Source organism: Neopelma chrysocephalum, unplaced genomic scaffold (assembly GCF_003984885.1).
Source record: "Neopelma chrysocephalum unplaced genomic scaffold, ASM398488v2 Primary Assembly neopelma1_63, whole genome shotgun sequence".
NCBI classification, from domain to species: Eukaryota; Metazoa; Chordata; class Aves; order Passeriformes; family Pipridae; genus Neopelma; species Neopelma chrysocephalum.
Genome location: NW_020897720.1, coordinates 10,656,208 through 10,675,723, shown reverse-complemented (window position 1 = coordinate 10,675,723; position 19,516 = coordinate 10,656,208). Strand labels below are relative to the sequence as shown.

Genomic DNA, 19,516 nt, shown 5'->3' with positions numbered 1-19,516 from the left:
CAGGGGCAAGGCAAAGGAGCCCAGATCTCTATGGGGAGGATGAAAAAGCTTCAACCAGGCTGTTTTCCACCAAGAACGGTTATTTTGTTACAAGGGGACGTTTTACAGGAAGGCATTAAGGGATTTTTCAGTGGGATAACACCCAGCTAAGTTGTTTCAGCTTCCCTGGTTTGTTTCTACATGTTGTTGCTTCTCAACCTTGGCTGGTTTTGAAGTGTTGTAATAATATTGTGTTATTATTCCTAACACTGCTTTGATATTTTGAAGGTGAAGCTTTCCTCACCCAGCTGTTCTGAGGAAGACTTGGGTATTCACGACTTTTTGTTCTGGCTTGGAAACAATTGAAAGTGCTGGAATTTCCCGCTTTTGGAAATTCCAGTTCTTTTCTCCTGAGTGCTGGGGGAAGTGCAAACAAACTGTTTGGGGGTGTAGCCTCTATGGCATGTGCCTTTCCACTGCTTCTTCAGCAGCTTGAAAGCACAGAAAACCGCGTGCGAGGACGGATGGATGCCATCAAGTCTGATTTGTATCTCTGGTTTATGAAAGCATCATCCACACAACGGCACGAACCCTGCCGGGGATTTTCAGAGGCATGAAGTGAAGCTCTTGGTGAAATCCCTGTGCTGCTGCCAGCCCCGTATGCATTTTCAGCCCCTTTCTCAGCAGCAGTGTTGTTCACAGGGGCTTTGGGGTTGTCATCAGAGCCCTCCCTGGAGCTGAGGCAGGGCTCTTGCCCGAGTTTGCCTAGACGAGCAAGGAAACACTAAGGCTCCTCAGTCCCACCCAAATGTGCCCCAATAAATCGACTGCTCTTGCCCCAGGGTCAGCAACAGTAAGGTTTTATTAATCAGATTTGAAATTGTCTTTTCAATCTGGGTATATTCCTAGCTTAGTGGCAGGTTTGGGTATGAAGTGTTTTGCTTCAAGACAATCTCCCTACCCAGACCCCTCTGCTCCCCTCCCCAAGACTCCCCCGCTTGCAATGTGGTGCCGCTGTCCAGCGCAAAGTGAGTCGTCCTGTGCAGGGAACCGAGCGTCCCCTGAAGCCCCCGAAGCTGCGGTGACATCAAGGCAGTGGGTGGGTGCTGGCTCAGACACGAAGAAGGGGTTCCCGCTGTCGCCTAGTCCTCCCCCCCACACAGGGCCAGCAGAGCCTTGCGGTAGTCGCCAGAGGTGTCCTTCTGCAAGAGGGAGACCCATGTCAGAGAAACGGCCCTGGGGAAGCCCAGTTCAAGGTGCTGGGCATAGGGAAGGCACAGCTCCATGTCCAGGCCACCCTGCAGGTATCTGTGCAGCAGTGGAAGATGTCAGCACATCCTCTCTACAGCCAGACTGGCCACCACCGAGGCTGGTGGGGGCAGGTTCCCCCTCCCCAGGTGATGCTCAGCCCTTATGTCACTCATGGCAGCACTCACAGCTCGGGTCCCCTCAGGGCTCAGGGCCAGGGCTCAGCCAGACAAGGTGATGAGCTGGGGAGGGACGTCCCTGTCCCCTCACCTCAATCATGTGGTGCAGCGATTTGTCGAACAGGTCTATGAACTCGCCCCGGATGTTGAGCAGGTCAATCTCGCTCCGGGAAATCATGATCCGGGTCAGGGTCCTCTCATCTGTGCCGGCACCCTGCAAGGAGGAGCTCGAACAAATAACCCTGCAGGGACTGGGGCTCACAGATCCACCTGGCATCTCCAGCACAGTCCAAGCTGTGGATCAGGTCCACAGGAGGGCGACAAAAATGATCAGAGGGCTGGAACACCGCTCCTGTGAGGAAAGGCTGAGGCAGTTGGGGTTGTTCAGCCTAAATAGAAGGCTTTGGAGAGACCTTATTGCAGTCTTTCAGTACTTAAAGGGGGCTTTAAAAAGATAGGGACAGACTTTTTAGCAGGGTCTGTAGTGATAGAACAAGGCATGATGGTTTTAAACTGAAAGAGGGAAGACTTCAGACTAGATATAATGAAGAAATTTTTTGCGATGAAGGTGGTGAAACTGGCACAAGTTGCCCAGAAAGGCCCATCCCTGGAAACATTCCAAGCCGGGCTGGATGGAGCCCTGAGCAGTCTGACCTACTTGAAGATGTCCCTACTTATTTCAGGGGTTTGGACTAAATGGCCTTTAAAGGTCCCTTCCTACCCAAACTGTTCTATGATCTCTCCTTGGACATATGCTGGACTTGCTTCTGGCAAGACACCAGCCTGACACATCTCCTGCTGTCCCCAGGTATTGGTTTGAGCTCAGCCCTGCCCTACTCCCCTCAGGGACTGCCAGGGGACAAACCCCATCCCTGTCATGGGATCACTGAGTCCCAAAGGATGCCTGCCCAGCACAGCCCCCTCCTCAGCCCAGCCCCAGGAGAGCCTGTCCGCACCTTCATGGACTTGTAGAGCTTGTCAGCGAAGAAGGCCGGCTTGTTCTTCACACTCCGGACTGCAACACACAGAGGGCAGGGAAAGTGGGCTCGTGGCACCCAGGGGACGTGTCACAGCAAGGAGCTGTGCCACCCACTGGGTCAACTACGAGCTCTCCTTGATACAGTGGTGCAGGCTTGGCCCCGTATTGGATGCCCTATAAATGCCTCAACCCCACCACCACACTGGGAGTCTCCATGGCCCAAAGGCAGCAGGAATCTGCCACCATGTTGCCTGGGCAGAGGCAGGCAAAGGGGCTGCCTGCCCTGCAGGGAGCCCTATCCTGAGGGAACACCCGCCAGGCACTGACCAATGGCCACGAAGGCGTCCTTCACGTCTCCCGACATCCGCTTCTTGATGGCATGCTCCACGTCGTGGTTGGTCATTTTGATGAACTCCTGGAACACTGGGGAGGGGGGAGAGGAAAGGGTCACTGCCAAGCCACTCCATCCCAGCCCTGGGCACCCAGGAGACTCAGACCTCAGCCGTGGACCAGGCGGGACCAGAGCAGGCTTGGGTGACTTCAACCAGCCACCTCAAATGCCACATCATCTCTTCCCGCCGTCTCATCCCCACCACTGCTGGGGAGACAGGGCTCAACCTCAGCCTTGGGTAGACCCCCATCCCATCCAGCCCAAATGCAAGCTGAGGGTCCAGCTGCAGTGGAGAAATGTGGTCCTACCTCTGCGGAGGTGGGGGTAGCTGCGGGTGCAGAGGATGCTGAGGAAGCGGGTCTCCAGGGAGTCACTGGAGTCGTTGCTGGAGACATCAGCAAGTTTCTGGAAGAGCAACCAAGAGTGAAGAGGGAGGCAAGGGGATGGGTATGGCAGAGAGGGGATCAGGCATGAGGCATGAGAGGCATGAACCCGAGGATCAGCTTGGCCAAGCTGCCTGACAGCTTGGATGTCAAACAGCTCCTCCTGGGCCAGCCAGCCCTGACTGAACACCCTCTTGCAAAGAGGGAGGCCTCTTATGAGCAGGAAAATAGCTTCTTTTTTTCCCCTCAAAAAAAGGCATTTTCTCTGCATGGATGTGAAGCTGCACATTCACACGTTACCTCTAAGAAGAGATGTTTTCCATTTTTTACAGTAAAAGCTTTGCAATGTTCATTGTTTAAGACTTTTTCTGTCCTTTGGGGTGGATGTTTTGGGGGTGACCAGTGTTGAAGAGGCAATTCAAAGCTGCCAGACACAGGAGCCACCCTCCGCCCTGGGCCACAGCAGTGCTGCCCATGGATGAAACAGCTGCCACCCTGCTGTGGGGCTCAGCAGGGGCCTGTACTCATTGCATCCATTAGGCTGTTGCAGGAGAAAGTCACCCCTTCCCCAATTCCCACTTTTGGTGAGCCAGGGAAGCCAGCCCTGAGTCCTATGCTGCCAGGAACACAGGTGCTGCATGCAGGCAACGGGCAGAATCAGTCCCCAAGGGCAGGAAGGTGCCCTCCTGCAGGTCCCATCTGTCCCCTTGTCTTCCACTCTGAAGCAAGGATGTCAGAGTCCCAAGCATGTGGTCAGAAGAGCCCAGTTTGTGGGGCTGCAATTCCCAGCCCCAGCCCTGCACCCCAGGACCACAGCATCCCCTCAAACATGCAGAAGGGTGAGGAGCAAAAGGGCAGGCACTCACCAGGGTCTCAGCAACAACCTGGTGGAGAGAGAGAGAGAGAGACAGGAAGACAACAGGGTCAAAAGGTGCTGCTCAACCTTTATCCTTTGCTGACAAAGCAAGGGAAGTTTAGCAAAATCCCTTAAAATTACCTGTCCCCAGCTCCCCTGCTTCCCCATGAGCAGGACCTGTGTCCTCCTCCAGTTTGGCCTCTACACCAGTACCTTGGGAGAGTGGTCTTTGGCCAAATGAAGTGAGCCCCCCACCCCTGGGGCTTGGGTGCCTGTTGCTCCTCAGGGAGCATCCTTGCCTAGCCACGGGCTGGCTCCCATCAGCCTGCCCACCTCTGCCAGGCGCAGGCAGAGGGATAAGGGCAGCTTTGCTGACAAAATGCAGCATGGTGCCAGGTCAGGTGCCACCTGGCTGGCATGTCCCTGTGCTTGTCATCCCTGGCTCTCTCTTTCTGTGTAGCAGGACGAGGTGAGCAGCAGCACATGCAGCAGGCATGCAGGCAGTGCATGGGCAGGGGTGCAGGCAGTGCATGGGCAGGGGTGCAGGCAGCATGTGTGGCTGAGATGCAGGCAGTGCAGCACCCGCTCCCTCTGCTGGCAGCAGCCCTGCTGGGAATGCTGTAGTGCTCTCCCATGCTTTGGAGCATTCAGGACAGCACAGGCACAGGACAGACAAGAGAGCTCAGGTTGGACCCTGCTCAGAGCTTCCCAGCCCCCTTCAGAAAAGACTTGGCCCAGAGGAGCAGGAGGTCAGAGCGCACAGCCCATGGGTCACAAGTCTTCTGGGACCAGGATCTGAGCCAGGGAATGGGCCCCCAACACCCCCCCTGCTCAGCCTTCCCCCTCCAGTCCTGTTCTGCTGCAGCCCAGTAGAGATGAGGGAACGGTTTGGGGACTGAGGCTGGGATCCTGTTGTGTTTAAGGATTCAGGGCTGCCCCATGCACAACACACAGAAGCAGGTGGCTCCTGCAGACCAGCCCAAAGCTGCATTTGAAGCTCAAGTACCAGATTTCAGCATCAGTGTGTGTTACTGAACCCCAAAGTGGCAGCTCTGCATAAGAAAGGGTGCAGTCCCCAGGCTGGGAGCTCCCTGGGGCTGCTCTCCTAGTTTACAGCTTCCCTGTGCATAGAGTAGCAGAGCCCAGGGCTTCAAGAATCAGGCCTGGAAGCTTTACCTCCAAAAGTATCACTTCACCTGGCTCTCCCACTGCAGTTTACAGAGACCCCGCCCCAGCAGCATTTGCTTCCCTGAGGATGCCATTTCCAGACCAGCAGATGCAACATCTCCTTTTTTTTTAATGCAGAGCCCATAAGAGCACTGCCAATACAGGTTTTACCTTGGCATCTTCGTGTGCCTGTGTGAGGTTCTCTGGTCCTTCGTCGCGGTTGCCCTGTGGTTGGATACAAAAGTCATGGAGCTGGGGAGAGGACATCTCCTGGGAGAGCCCCAAGTGAGGGGGTGGCAGACAGGGTCCAGCAGCACTGCCCAACCAGGCAGTGATGCTCTGCCTTCTCCATAGCCACCATCCTTGCAGACCCCTAGCACTGCCTGTGGGCAGGAAGGGGACAATCCCCAGGGAGAGCCACCCTTACCAGAGCCAGTGAGACAAGAATCCTCTTGAAATGCCCCGATGTGTCGGAGCTCAGGTCATCTTCCAGGCTCTTGTGGTAGGCTGTGGAGAAGGGATGGCTGAGCCCTGCATGCTGCCTGCAGCTCAGCTTCCCACCCAGCAGTGCCTTTTGCGCCCGTGGGATGGCGGTGACCATCCTCCAGCCCTTGCATGGCTGAAGCAGATTCCCCCATCTGCTGTTTTCAGGCCCAGGGAGGAGTGGATCAGCCCAGCAGCTATAATGCCCTGAGCACGAGCAGAGTCTCTTGCTCCAGGTGCTCTGGAGGAAATGGGATCATTGCAAAAGAGCTCTCAGGAAAGGAGACATTGATGGCAGAGCTGGGGTGTGTCACTGTGAGACTGAGAGAGGCCAGAAGCAGTGCTCTGTTGGAGGGACTCTTAGACCTTCACAGCACCGACCCATGGACCCAGTCCAGAGACAAAACTGCTGCCAAGGAAGGGCCTTGCACAACACTGTACATGGTTTGTGCCCAGGGCCTGTGTGCTCCCACATCCCTCCTGTGCCGTACCTTCCTGATATGCCTCGTTGATAGCCCGGATCTCCTGGTTGTTCCGTGTGGCCATGATTTCGATGAGGACACTCTCATCCGTGCCGGCCCCCTGGAAGACAGTGGCATGGCAGATAGCTGCAGGCACCAGGACTGGATGGAGACACGGTGGCACTGCCCCATGATGCCAGGCAAGGAGGGGCTGCTCTAACCCCTGGGCAACCACATGCCAAAAGTTCATGTGCAGCAAATGTCCCCAAGGGCTGGTAGGAACCAACATGAAAGTGTCCAAGTACACTGATAGTGTGGTCTCATCTGGTGGATAGTAGTGCATGTTATTGGTTTGCCCCTACCCTGGCTCTCTTGTGGCTACAAGCTGGCTGAGCATGCTGGGCTGCAAAGAGGCCAAACTGGGCTCCCAGCAGGTCTTGAGTGCAAGCTAAGTCTTTGTCCTGGTGCTTTCTGCTCTCTCCTTCTGTATAGGAAATGAGAGCCTGGAGTGTGTGAAGCTGGGGGGCACTCACAGCCCTGGGCCACAGCCTGCGGGTGCAGCCACAGCGAAAACCACCTTGTCCTCCCGTGTTGGCACCGACACCAGCAGTGTGGCAATTACCTCCACAGCCTTCCTCAGCTGCTTGGCATCGTACTGCGCTGGCGTCAGCATGAGCCCGAGGATCAGCTTGGCCAAGCTGCCCGACAGCTCGGATTTCAGGTCTGCCATCAGGTCCTGCAAAAGCATTTGAGGGTTCAGTCCCCAACTGCTTCTGCAGTGACGGACCGGTCGAGGCAACACGGGTGAGAAAACAGGGGAGGAGAGTGTGGAGGTGGGAGACCCTTGGGGTGGTTTAAGGTCACATTTTGGCGGTGTATCTGGAGACATCCTGGCTCTGGAGTCCTCTGTGCGGGATCAAGGATGGGGCAAGTAAAGGGAAAGGGACACCCTCCCTTGGGCTGGTGGGGCACCCAGAATGGGAGGCTGCTGTGACAACTCTGTTTTCCTTGGGGGAGTCATGCCAGGGCACATTGGGGTGCCTCAGCTGCCCACTGCTCCCTGAGCAGGAATCTTTTCAGTGAGGGGCCGATCTCTGCGTGGGAGGGGGCAGGATACGGAGAGAAGGAGGGAGCAGGGTGGGATGGGGCTGCAGTACCCTGCCATAGTGAGCCTTGTAAGCCTTAAGGATCTGCTGCCTCTGGGCGTTGCTCCTCTTGGTCACCACCTCGATGATGGCCCCTTCATCTGTGCCTGCAATGACAGCAGTGATGCTGGGGAGGGCCGAGAGGGCCTGCAGAGCCACACTGTGTCACCCCAATCATGGGCACATCACCACCCCCACAAACTCGGCAGGTGGGGAAGGGAGAGCTCCCACAGCTCCAAAACCATCTCTCTATTCCCCCTGAGGCTTCCATGCAGCCCTGCATGGGCTAGCATGGATTTTCTGCCCCAGGAGCTGTTGAGGAGCAACAGGAAGCGGCTGAACTCCTGCCCCCCACTTACCAAGGCCCTTCATCGCCTTCCTCAGCACCTGTGCATCCCCATCATCATTGAAGTCTCCCGCAGGCTGCACAGTTCCTCGCAGCTGTGGATGCACAGAGGGGTTTAGGTTCATCTCTGAGATGGGAGGATGGGAGGGAGGGAAGGATGGAGAGAGGGAGGGAGATGGAGAGAGGGAGGAAAGGTGCCACCCGGCAAGCTGAGGCCAAAGCAAGTCATGTGTTAGTGCAAGCACCTGGGGCTCAGTGAGGATGTCCCTGCCCCTGTCACCCCTTCCATTAAGGGGCAAACCATAGCCAGGCCAGCAAAGAGCAGGAAGAAGACAGCAACAGACAGTCCCTGCAGTCTTGGTGTCCTGCTCTGTGTCACACCTGCCTCCCCTAGCACTGGGACACCTCAGCCTGGGCTGGTCACATCACTGAGAGCCAGAAGAGGAGTCGCTGAAAGGGTGCCCACTCCTGCTCTGTGATTCTACCCTCCTTACAGCTCTGAACATGTCTCCATTCTCCTTCCATGTAGGCCTCAGGGTGTCTTTTCTGCACATCCCAAAGCACCCTTTTGCAGGTGCCTCCAGCTGCATGCAGGGTGCTGGTTCCTCACGGCACGGCCGTGCCCCGGCCAGCCCTGGGCTACCCCAGGGAGCAGGAGGTTTCAGATGGGCACTGGAGCCAGGGCTGCACGTGATGCATTTCACAGACATGCAGGACCCAGAGCCCCGAGAGAGGAAGGCCTCAGAGAGAGGAGGGGGTTAGTGGAGCCCATGGGGGGCGGCCAGCCCTGCCAGGGTTACGTCCTGCCAACCTCGTACCCCAAAACCAGAGAACGGCATCGAGAGAGGAGCGAGAGGCAGAGCAGAGCTGAGGGGCTGGCCGTGCCCCGTGGCAGAGAGGAGCAGCCAGGGGTCCCAAGCCGGCAGGCAGCAGAGAGAGAGTACAGGGGGGCTGGGGGTTCTAACCTCTACTTTGGCCACCGCACTAAGCTCCCACATCCGATAGGCCACCTGCGCCGCCTCGGGGAAGAACTCACCTGCAGCACTGCAATGGGAGGGCAAGGACAGGGGACAGTGAGACACGGGGGCCCCGCACCCACCAGCAGCCCCACCTCTTTCTGTTATGCCCCTCTACAAGGGGCGTTTTGTATCCGCTGGGTGCCGGGCGTGGGGCAGGAGCCAGGTACTTGCTGTGGGTGGGTGGGAATGGGGGGAAATGGGTGGTGAATCCCACAGCAGAGCACCCTCCCTGCAGGGGTTTGTCCCTGCCCTGTGGGGCTCCCACATGCCAAGAACAGACCATGGCACCATGGCTGGTCATGCAGAGGGGCCACAGGGCCTCCTATACTGCTGTCCCTGCAGAGGTGCTGCTGGTCCAGGCGCTCCACCAGGCTCTGACCCAGAGGTGGGTACCCAGCACCAAGGGGATGAAGAGGGACAAAGAGGGGGTGACAGGTGGTCTTACTCATCGTCCCCTCCGCACAGCTTCAGCAGGGCCTTCTTGTACTCCCCGGAAGTGTCCTCCTGGAAAGGCAGATGGAGATGGAGAACCACACAGGTAGGGTCGAGGTAGTGCCATGGGACAGGCTCATGGAGAGGGGTCTCCCTGAGCCTTGTCCTTAGAGACAGACACCTGGCACAGGGTGTCTGGGGAGGAGGCTCAGCCCTCCCAGGGGTGCTGGCATCACAAGGGAGGCAGCACTAGCAGCTGCTTGGAGGGTGACCAGGGATCCCCAGCACTTACCTTTATCATGTTGTAGAGAGATTTCTCATACTTGGTCCTGAACACCTCCCGGATGTCCAGCATGTCGATCTCACTGCGGGACACCATGATGCGGATCAGGGTGTTGTCTCTTGTGCCCAGCCCCTGCAATGGAGGAACCCTCACATCAAGCCTGGGATGGCCAAACAACTCTGTTCAAACCACTACACGTGGGACCCTCTATCCAATTTCTACCCAGCCCTGGATCTGAAGAAATAACTCCTTTGGAGGAAAGAGCAGAGATCCCAGGTCACATAGGTCCTGTCTTCATGGACCTGTGTCACCCTGCTCTCCAGAAGCACCCATGGTAGGGGGGCCCTCCTTTGGCCAGCTCCCCTCAATGCTGTGGAGGACCCTGTGGAGAAGGGGTGATTCACTCACCTTCATGGCCTTGTAGAGCCTTTCAGCAAAATATTCTGCTGTGCTTCTGACACACTTCACTGCGGGAAAATTGAGGCATGGTGAGGGATGCCAGCACCCAGCTTCACCAGTGCCCCCAGTGCTCCCAAACTCCGAGCACCCACACCCCTTGGGAACCACATCCAGCATCCCCACCCACCCTGAAGGAGCCTCCCTGAGCTCCATAAAACCAGGTACAGCCGCAGCCCTGACCCTGCTGGCCCTGGTGCTGAGCCCTCCCACTCCAGCAAGGCCACTGACATGTTTTTGCAGCATCCCCACTCAGGGACTGGCTTACCCACGGCCAGCATCAGCTTCTCAAAGTCACCAGAGAGCTCTCCCCGAATGCTCCTCTCAATTGGCTTCCCAGCAATCTTCAGATATTCATCAAAGACTGTGGGATGAGAGCAAGGCAATGCCTGGAGGAGCTGACAAGATACCTCCAAGCCCACCCCGAGCTTGCAGGAGATGCTCACCCAAGCGGAGATGCTGCTTGCTCCTCCGGCCGAGGATGTAGATGAACTGGGCCTCATCCGTGCCCCATTTCAGCTCGCCAGCTTCCAGCAGGTCCTTGTGGGATGGGGAGGGTGGCACAGCCCAAGTCAGGGTGGGGGGCTCTACCCGTGCATGGGTGCTCTTGGCACCCACACGCCTTCCGCAAGCCCAAATCCAGATGGTCCCAGTGCCACCAGCCCTGTCCCTGCCCAGATGCCACATGTCACAGTGACCTGCCAAGCCTCACCTTGGCATCCTGCTCCACCAGGTCCTCGCTCACCACGTCATCCTCCTCCCTGGCGCCCTGTGGGACAGGGATGGGCTCAGCCCTGCAGGGCACAGGCACCCACCACCTACAGATGCTGGACAGACGGACATACCTGAAGCAGAACGATGAGCATCTTCTTGAAGTGGCCTGATGTGTCTCCAACGATGTCAGCTTCCAGGTCTTTCTCATAGGCTGATGGAAGAGGGAGAGGTCAGGGCCTGGAGAGCTGGATCCCTTCACCTCTGCCCTTGCCTTGGCCCATGGGGGCACAGGGCAGCCCCTGCCCTTCCCCAGCCCTCACCATCTTTGTAGGCAGCCACCAGGTCGTGGATCTCCTGGTTGGTGCGGGAGGCGAGGATCTCGATGAGGCACTTCTCATCTGTGCCGACACCCTGCGGGCAGAGACACAGCCCCATGAGCAGTGGGGCTGGCTGGGGTGCCCTTGGAGGGGCCCTGGGGGGGCTGCCCACCCCTTACCGAGATGGCATCTTTGATCTCCTTGGCGTCAGCGTAAGCTGGGGGACGCATCAGGCTCACGATCAGCCGCTCAAACTTCCCTGTCAGCTCATATTTGAGGTCTGCAATGAGGTCCTGGTGGAGGGGGAGAAAGGGGCTGGGGGACCCTTTGCTCCACAGCACCTCTGAGTGTGTCCAGGGAGTGGTGGTTCCCTGTGTGGGCTGGTTGGTGGCAGCCACGGCCACCTGTGTCTGCAGTGGGGGCAGGGACCAGGAGTGTTCCTGCCATTACCTTCCCATAGAGGGACTTGTAGGCTTGGCAGATCTCCACTCGCTGCTTGTTGCTCCTGGATGTGATGAGGTCAAGGATGGCCTCCTTGTCACTGCCTGTGGGGAAAGCCAGAAGTCATGGATAGCCCACGGCTGGGCTCATCACAGCCATCCTGCTGTGCCCAAAGCTGCTTTGGAGTCGGGGCTGGGAGGAGAAGCAGAGCCAAGCTGTCCCCAGGGAGGAATGGGAACTAGGAGAGCTTCAGCGCACTGCTAAAGCAGACAGCTGAGAGGGGAGGTGTTACAGGATGCCCAGCCATGCAAGGGTCAACCAAAGGAACAGGGGACATGGAGGGTGGCCCCGGGGTGACAGTCTGGAGGAGTGTCCATACCAAATCCCTTCATGGCATTGTACAAGGCTTCTGCATCCTGGTTGGCGTCAAAGCCTTGGAAATCCTTCACCGAGCCCCTGTAGACCTAGGGGAAAGGAGGCAAGAAGGTACAAGGGGAAGGAGCAGCCCCAGCAGGATGGGGGAAGGAGAAGTTGAAGCTGAGCAGGATTGAGGTGAGATCCGTTTCTGCTCGGGTTGCCCAAGGCCAAGCTCAGCCTCAAACATAAACACTTGTTCTTCTCTGCAGTTGTTTTCTTCCGTGTTTGCTCTCCTGGTTGCATAAACTGTGTGCCAGGTCACGGGAATACATCCATGGCCTTCACTCTCATATCACTGTTTGCTGCTTGTGCCCATGTGTAAGCCAGATACAGCCCTCTGCACCATGCCAGCAGGAGCCAGGGGGTCTGTTGACAAGGTCCTTCAGCTCTTTCAGTTCCCTGCACCACCATGGGGGGGTGGCAGGAAAAGGGGAGGCCCCAAGGGAAGACTGGACACCCTGAATGCAGGGGAAGGCGCTCAAGGACCAGAGTCATCCCCCTGCAATGCCAGGCTGAAGAGAGTTATCAGGGCTGGATTCAGAACAATGAAAGAAATAATTTTCCACTGCCTGTTGCAAGCAGGGAACCCCTCTGGGTGCTGAGGATGCCCAAGCTCTGTGTGGCCTCCAAGCAAGGAGACAAATTTACAGGCACAAAATCATCATGGGCTGCTAAGTGGAAAACACTGAGAAGCACCAGAGCTGCCAACAGCTTGCCCTGCCCCAGAATGCACTCCCGTGGGGCCCAGGCTGATCCGAGGGGTTAGAGCAGAGACCCTGGATATTGGGAAAGACTTTCCTGGGAGCCTGAGAAATCCTGGGGGTTGACATGATCCAATGCTGTCTGCTCCTCTGCACCTCCAGGATGCACAATGGGGAGCCCAGGAGCAACACACCTAGAGACCTCAGGAAAAAGGAGGTCCCCCCTCCCCCCGGGGGAGCCTGGGGCCAGACTCTGAACGAGATCAGCACCACCCTGGGTGGAAGCAGATGTGAAACCAGCCTGCCCCCACATAAGGAACTGGGATGCATCCCCTACAGAGGCACAGAGTGGGAATTGCTGAGCAGCAGCATTTCCTCAGCGGTCTCTCTAGGGAACAGGAGGGCTGACAGTCAGGCTGAGCTGGGGCTGTCAGTTGTGTCAGCACCCTGGGAAACTGAGCATCCTCCCTTGGCTCTGCTTGTACCATGTGCCAGCTGGGTATGTGCACCTCCCTGGAATCACCTACTCAGGATCTGCTGTATGGCTTCTTCAAGATCCCCAGGAGCTGTACAAAGGCCCAGGCCCGTTGCCAGCATGGGCATCTAAAGCCAACATGTCCTCAGAGAAGATGGGCACCAGTGTCCCTGTGCCTCCAGGAACGAACCCAAGGAGATGGACACAGGGCAGCTCCATACCCACAGCTCCCTGGGTCCCATCCCAGCACAACAGCTCTGCTGCACATCACCAGCACCTTCAGAAAGAAACCAGCCTCTGTAGCCACTTTTCCAGAGGGAAACTGGGCACGTCCCACAGGCCCTGTCAGGAGTAGCTGCTGGCACTGGTGTCCCATGTGGCAGGGACCAAGAGGAGATGCTGCCCTTTGAGGGAGCCTGGTGGGCACGGAACAGATCGTATTGCAGGTGATTCATCGGGAGAGCTGGATTTAGCCCCGCTTCCCGGCAGCTCCCAGACCCTTCCTGGCTTGGCACAAGCTGCTGCCACACACGTGTCTTGCAGAGATGTAAAGGAATTGCAAGGCAAAGGAGGTGCCTGGAGGCAGCAGGAGTGAACAAGGGTGGCCAGAGGGTGCTGGGGTTGCACAGGTGGTGCTGGGGAGCCAAGATTTTGGCCATGGTTAAATGGAGAGGGGGAGCAGGGCTGTGTTCCTGCTTTCTGCACCCTCCAAGCATGAGCTGCCTGCCTTGCCACAATGCTGCCCTGGCCAGGGCAAGGGAAACTGAGGCAGGAGCTCAGTGCTGTGCATCACCCCACGCTCCCTGCATTCTCTGTGGGAGTGAGCCCCAGGGAGGGGCAGAAACATCACTCAGGCGGGAAACAGCATCCCACCCACTGCATACTCTTCATACTCCCATCTTGCTTTCAATCCCCTGTTTCAGCTGCCATGGGCCTCCCGCCTCCCCTCCTCCAGCCTCTGAGTCATCCCGGCCCATCCGGGACCTCCCAGCTAAAAATAAGCCACACTGGGGCCAGGAGGGTGGAAGCAAAATTCCCAGCATGGCTTAGCTCTCTCCCACCACATGGCTGCTTGGGGTCCTGGACCACCGCAGGGGAATGTTCATCTGCTCTGTAAATCAGTTTCTCCACCCAGAGCAATCACTGCCTCGGCTGGGCAGGAAGCTTCAGGTAATTGGGCTGGAGGAAACAACTAATTTCTCCAGGGAATGGAAAGCAGAGCGGAGAAGGGAGGCTCTGGGCTGGGACTCCTCCCCTTCCAGCAGGCTGTACCTCGCCAGCCACAGCTGCCCACCGAGGCAGGGTTTTCCACCCACGCCGAGATGTTTTCCTGGCTGCAAGGGAGCACCTGCTCACCCAGCTGCCACATTGCACCAGCCCTGGCTTGGAGTGGGAAGTAATCCAGGCTGGGGAGGGGGGAGAGGCCCAAGTGGGGCTGCATGCTTTGCAGGATCAGGCAGGATTTCTCTCCAGTGGAAGCCCAAATCCCCAGTGCAACATCTCTTCTCCCCTTCCCACGGCCCTGCTTCTCTCCCCCATTCCACTGTGGTCCCAAAAGGATTTTTGCTCCTCGCTGTCCCTGCTCCCCAGCCCAGCACTTCCCCCATCTGCATTACATCCAGACAGCATTGGCTGGAGAGGCAGGAATGTAAACAGGCTTTGGGCAGCATCGTGTCCCTGCATGTCACCACCCTTGTTGCATGTTGGAGGTACTGCCCCAGCTCTGGGGTCTGCTCTGCAGCACTCCAGTCCCCGTCCCTGCTGCGTGGGGGTCACCCTTACCTTTCCTTTGGGTGCCATGGCTTCCCGAGCTGGAAATCACTGGAGCGAGGGCAAGGAGGAGCTGTGAGAGGGAACAGAAAGGTCAGTGTGAGCCAAAGCCCCTCTGTGTGGGTTGTGTTAGTTAAGGGAAGGTTTGCTCCCGCCACGGGTGCAGGGAGGGCAATGCCAGGTACTGTGGGGAGGATCAGGGAGAGGGGCTTTGCTGGCCACCCTGTGGTCACCAGAGCCTTTGGTATCTGGCACCGAGTTGGGGACCCCAAGGGCCAGGGGCAGTGCAGATGGGCCCCGTGCAGCTTCCTGCCAGCGCCAAGAGAAACTGGAGAGGATAAAAGTGCTGAATATGTGGAAATGGGCTGAGCATCCTCTGCAGGGCTGGCCCATCTCACTGCACCCCGCAATGCCCCTTCTGCTCCCCTGCAGCCCCCAAGCCCTGGGGCCATCCCAGCTGCTGGGGATGTCCCATTGCCTCGTGGTGCTGGGGCTGGGCAGCCCCCACGAGCTCCCACCAGCTTTTATCTGAGTTTCCATGCAGCGATCAAGGCCACCACCGGTCCCACACATCCTGGAGCCCAGGAAACACAGCTGGGTTTCCAGGGTAACGTGCAGGTTGTTTTCTAACACCAGCACCATTTATAGCTGCAACCCACTGCGGTGTGGGCTCTCCTCACCCTCCCAGAGAAAGTCCCCAGACAGCGCCATTTGCTCCGAGGAAGCTGGCAGAGGGAGGAAAACAGCTGGAAAATGGAGCTCGGCCATGAATGAACCGCTGAGCGTCAGCTGAGGCCAGCCATGAGGCACGGCCCCCTCCCTGCTCGCTCACCCTCCCTCTGAGACACGTTGCAGAAAAGCTCAAGGCAGAGCAGGGCCGCCCTGGGGGGATTTCTGACCCTGGACGAGTTTGGTTTCATGCCATGGAGCGAGCAGGAGAAATCACATGAAGTTCCCTGGCTTGGCCACACATCCCTACGAGAGCAGTCATGGAGGGGGAGACCCAACTCTGCAGCCATAGGTGTGGCTGAGTCCCCCCACTCGGGTGCAGGAAGGCTGTGGCACCCACAGGCATCCTTGCTGAGTGGAGGAAGTTTTGCAGGAAACCACAGCTGCCTTCACCTCCCCTTCCCTTTTCAGCTGGGGAGCCTCGGTGACCCTTCACATGGCTCCTGGCTGGGGGACAGCCCCCGTGTGCCCCACACGCAGCGGGGCCGCACTGCGGCCGGGTGCTGGGTGGGTGCCAAGGGATCCCACCCCCACCCACGCAACCTTTTAATGCCACTCTGGAGCACTCGGTGAAGCTGTGTGCCCTCCTGGGAGCAGAGAAGCTCAGCCCTCCTGCCCGGCTCCAGGTTCATGTGGCAGCTGGGCTGAGACCACCCAACTCATCTCAGCAGTGGCGGAGAATCGCGGACCACACCCAGTTCCCAACCTGTCCTTGCAGTGCCCTGTCCCTGTCCCCCACTGCTGCCAACACCTCTGCAGAGGGTGGGGGAGCAGCCCTGGGAAGATGCCTGGACAAACACATGGCATCCATTGGGCAGTGAAACCCAGGGGCGGCAGTGCCCCGGCATGGAGGTACCTCCTCCCCCAAACAGTGGAGAGGTTGGGGTTATGGGCCTCCCTGGACAAAAAGTAAGAAATCCCAAATTATGTGCACAGCCTTTGCAAGAAGCATCTGTCCCCCCAGCAGCGTCTCCAAGGGCCCCCTGACAGCTTTGGGCTCGGGGGTTGCACCCCAGGAGCCCGACTGCCTTGTGAGTCTCCCCCAGCACAGAGGCCACAACACCCAGTGCCCCACCACGTTGTCCTGCCTGTGGGGAGCAAAGGGAGCTTCCCCGGGTTAAAAAAACCCGGCACCCGTCCTCCTGGTGGGGCAAGGGAAGTCCCCCCACCCCACCGTCAAAATGCTTCCCTGCCCTTCTAGAGCTCCGAGCCTCTGGGGTGCCGTAGGGTGCATTTACCTGTGCAAAACCTGACAGGCACCAAACCAGGGGGGATCCTCAGCTTGGATCCCAGCTGGAGGGATGGGTGTTTCCGCAGCCGCGGCGGCACCAAAGCGTGGACAAAGGCGCATCCTGGCCGGGACACACCCATGGGCCCCGCAGCAACGCCAGCGCCCACCCCAAAAAGCACCCGCAGGCAGCGCAGCTCCCCCCGGGGCCTTGTTAAAAAGGGACGATTTTTCATAAAAAGGAAAAAGCAGGGATCCCCCTGCAGACACCCCTTGGAGGGAGCCTCTGCTCGCACGGCTCACCGCCCAGCCAGGGCTTTCCAGGGCTTTCCTCCGCTCGCAGGAGGGTGGCTTTGGCACCCTCTGCTGCGGTGGGTTTGCAGACCCGCCCGTCCCCCCCCGCACCCCCGGCACTGACCGGCAGCACGGGGCCTGTCCGGGGTGTTCGCCGGAGCAGCCGCCGCCCTCGGGGTGTTCTTGTGGCCGAGCGCTCGTCCTTGGCGAGCAGCTGTTTCCTCGCGGCGAGACGGAGACGTCACTGCTCATGAGCCCTCCAGTCCCCGCCTGCCGTGGCAGCGGGGCCAGGGACACATCCCACACCCGCTCCCACGCCAGACCTCAGCCAGATGCCCGCGGTGCGGGGGGACCCAATGCCGCCCGCAAAACCACCCTGCCCAGGTATGGGGAAGGGGCTCACTTGGCACAACAGCCCCACCGGTGGGTGCAGGGGCCGTGTGCCAGCAGCGGTGACGGGCACAGTGCCAGTGATTGCACTTCAGCTACGGAAATTTCATCCCCATCCATCCCACCCCCCGCTGTGGTTTCCTGGGGAATGCCGGGAGCAGGGTTCCCCACTGCCTCCCGGGCTGGTCCTGTTGTCAGCCACATCCCCCCTTTTCCTGGCTGGGAAACGTGCAGCCCTGACTCTCTGCAAGAGCTGGAGGAAGGAAGGGTGAGGTTGGCACCTCAGGACCTGATTAACGGGGAAGGTGCTGAGCAAGGCTCTGCAATGAGCACCCGTGGGGCAGGACTAGAGCTGGTACAGGGAGCTGGTTTTCCCCCAGACCTTCTCTCCAGTGCTGCAGACACAGGGATGAGAGGACCTTGCAGCACAGCATGCTGAGCCTCTCCGGGATGCTCCTGTCAGGCTGTACCGCTGCCTGCAGTGCCCTGAGGCCGTTTCTTTCCCTGCCTCACCCACCTCCTTCTTTGCCACCACCCTTTGCCCCAGCCAGCACAGAAGCTGCAGCAGGGGCTGGAGGAGCTGTTGGGCCTCCCTAAGAGCCACGGGCAGTGGTGTCTGTGCTCTGGCTGACACCAGATAAAACCAAGGGACCCCTGGAGATGCTGAAGGTTGCTGGTGTGTAACTTTTCAGGCTTCCAAGCCCTGGTGGTACCTGCTGGCTTGAGCAGCTCTCTGGGGCTGTTTGGCATCTGAGCTGCTCAGCCCTGCCTGTCCTGGGCAGCAGGGACCCCAGGCTGGCTGTGACATACCCGGTGGCTGTCCTGCAGCCACAGGGCTGTGCTCCCCTGGAGGCAGCCTGGGAGGGGGAGACCCTAATGGCCAGCTAGCACTGGCTGCTCCTTGGTGCCCTGTTTTTCTCTCAGGGCAATGTTCCCTTGGGCTGGCATTGATGTCTGGAGACCTCGCTCATGTGAGACGGCGTGGGTGACAAGCACGGCTTTGTTCACCCTGCACTGTAGTGTGGGACAACAGCCCTGCTCTCCTCCCTGTGCCCCTGGCTGTGCCATGGTGTGCCGAACCCCCCTGCCCCAGAGGTGTTAGCCCAGCAGCTCACAGGGTGCTCTGGGGACATGGGGCTGCCCCATGCAGCCAGGATAATGCAGCCCTGTGGCTAGAGCGCACACCTATGCTTTAGATGCTCTGGATCCTTCCTTGCTTTGCTCCTGCATGGCTGATGCTCCCTTCCTCTGCTCCTGGGAAGCCAAAAGCCAGAGGATGTGCTGAACCACAGCCTAAGAGGGTTTTGTCTCCAAATACTGTAAACAGACTCAGCCTGAGCGCTATCTACAATAAAATCAAAGTTAGCTCTTCACCCCAAACACCATCTCCAGTCTCTCCTCAGAGCCCAGAGTTGGTCCTCTTCTTGCAAGAAGCTGATAACCAGCCAGGCCACATTGTTACTTCCCTCATGGCCTCTCCCTGCCAGGAGCAGCCCTGCAGAACAGTGTTGCTGGTGCCAAGGACACTCTTGTGACTTACTGGCCCTAAGCAGCCTGACCTGGGATCCCCATCCACACAGCCCTGTGCCTTCATTAAAGCCCAGCTCTTGACTTATCCCAGCTCCTGCTCACACTCTGCTGCTCAGCCCCTGTGGGATGCACCCTGGCAGTGTCCAAATATCAGGGAAGTGCAGGCAGCCTCAGGACTTTGGTTCTGGAGCTACAGCTGCACACGCTGCTGCAAACATCCCTCGGAGCTGGGTTTGCACTCCTCTGCCTCACTGCTGCGGCCAATTCTGGGACCTGCTCACCTTCCTCTGTGTTCCCCAGAGACATCTCAGCCTGGGTACAGTCACGGCTGTAGGTACATGCACCCTTGCACCCCAACCTGGCCATGCTTCTGTTCCTTTCTGCCTGGATTTTTTCCAAAACCATCTCCACAGACGGAGATGTGGGTCCTGGTGCGAGGGACTGGGGACAGAGGGAAGGGGTTCCCCCTTCCACCTGCCCAGGCAGCTTGGAAAAGTGAATTAAACTCCCTCAATAATGCCCCTGAGCCTATTAGCATTGCAGGCTGTGTGTATGATTTGGAAGGCGTTGTGGGAAAAATATTTCTGCATAGATTTCCCATTGTGCAGCCCGGAGCGGTGGTCAGCGGGGGGAGGGACGGGGCACTCCCAAAAGGGATTTAAGGGGAGAGTGTAAGGGGGCTGCCTGGTGCTCGTCCTTCTCA

General features: G+C 58.3%; 1 protein-coding gene across 2 annotated transcripts; it reads right to left on the bottom strand.

The window, feature by feature from the left end:
• Nucleotides 1-818: 818 nt before the first annotated feature.
• ANXA6 (annexin A6) lies at nt 819-17,137 on the bottom strand. 2 transcript variants are annotated; one of them, XM_027682330.1, is made up of 26 exons: nt 17,018-17,137; nt 14,655-14,715; nt 11,659-11,743; nt 11,289-11,383; nt 11,018-11,131; nt 10,842-10,932; nt 10,653-10,732; nt 10,520-10,576; nt 10,254-10,347; nt 10,076-10,171; nt 9,760-9,818; nt 9,361-9,483; nt 9,082-9,140; nt 8,583-8,661; nt 7,631-7,712; nt 7,284-7,378; nt 6,749-6,862; nt 6,157-6,247; nt 5,610-5,689; nt 5,354-5,407; nt 4,026-4,043; nt 3,085-3,181; nt 2,713-2,808; nt 2,363-2,421; nt 1,498-1,620; nt 819-1,181 (listed from the first exon to the last, which is right to left on the bottom strand). In XM_027682330.1, the coding sequence occupies exons 2-26, from the start codon at nt 14,670-14,672 to the stop codon at nt 1,122-1,124; spliced, it is 2,019 nt and encodes a 672-aa protein (XP_027538131.1). In that variant the 5' UTR covers nt 14,673-14,715; nt 17,018-17,137; the 3' UTR covers nt 819-1,121. The 2 variants fall into 2 exon arrangements, with proteins under 2 accessions (XP_027538131.1, XP_027538132.1); XM_027682331.1 differs by lacking the exon at nt 4,026-4,043.
• Between the last annotated feature and the right edge of the window lie 2,379 nt (nt 17,138-19,516).

Bases quoted from the DNA above. Each gene is read 5' to 3' on its own strand.
- ANXA6 (XM_027682330.1), bottom strand. The intron at 6,248-6,748 runs GTAATTGCCACA...ACTGTCTTCCAG, and splicing joins AGCTGAGGAAGGCTGTGGAG to GGGGCCGGCACGGATGAGAG. The intron at 2,422-2,712 runs GTCAGTGCCTGG...TGTGTGTTGCAG, and splicing joins GGACGCCTTCGTGGCCATTG to TCCGGAGTGTGAAGAACAAG.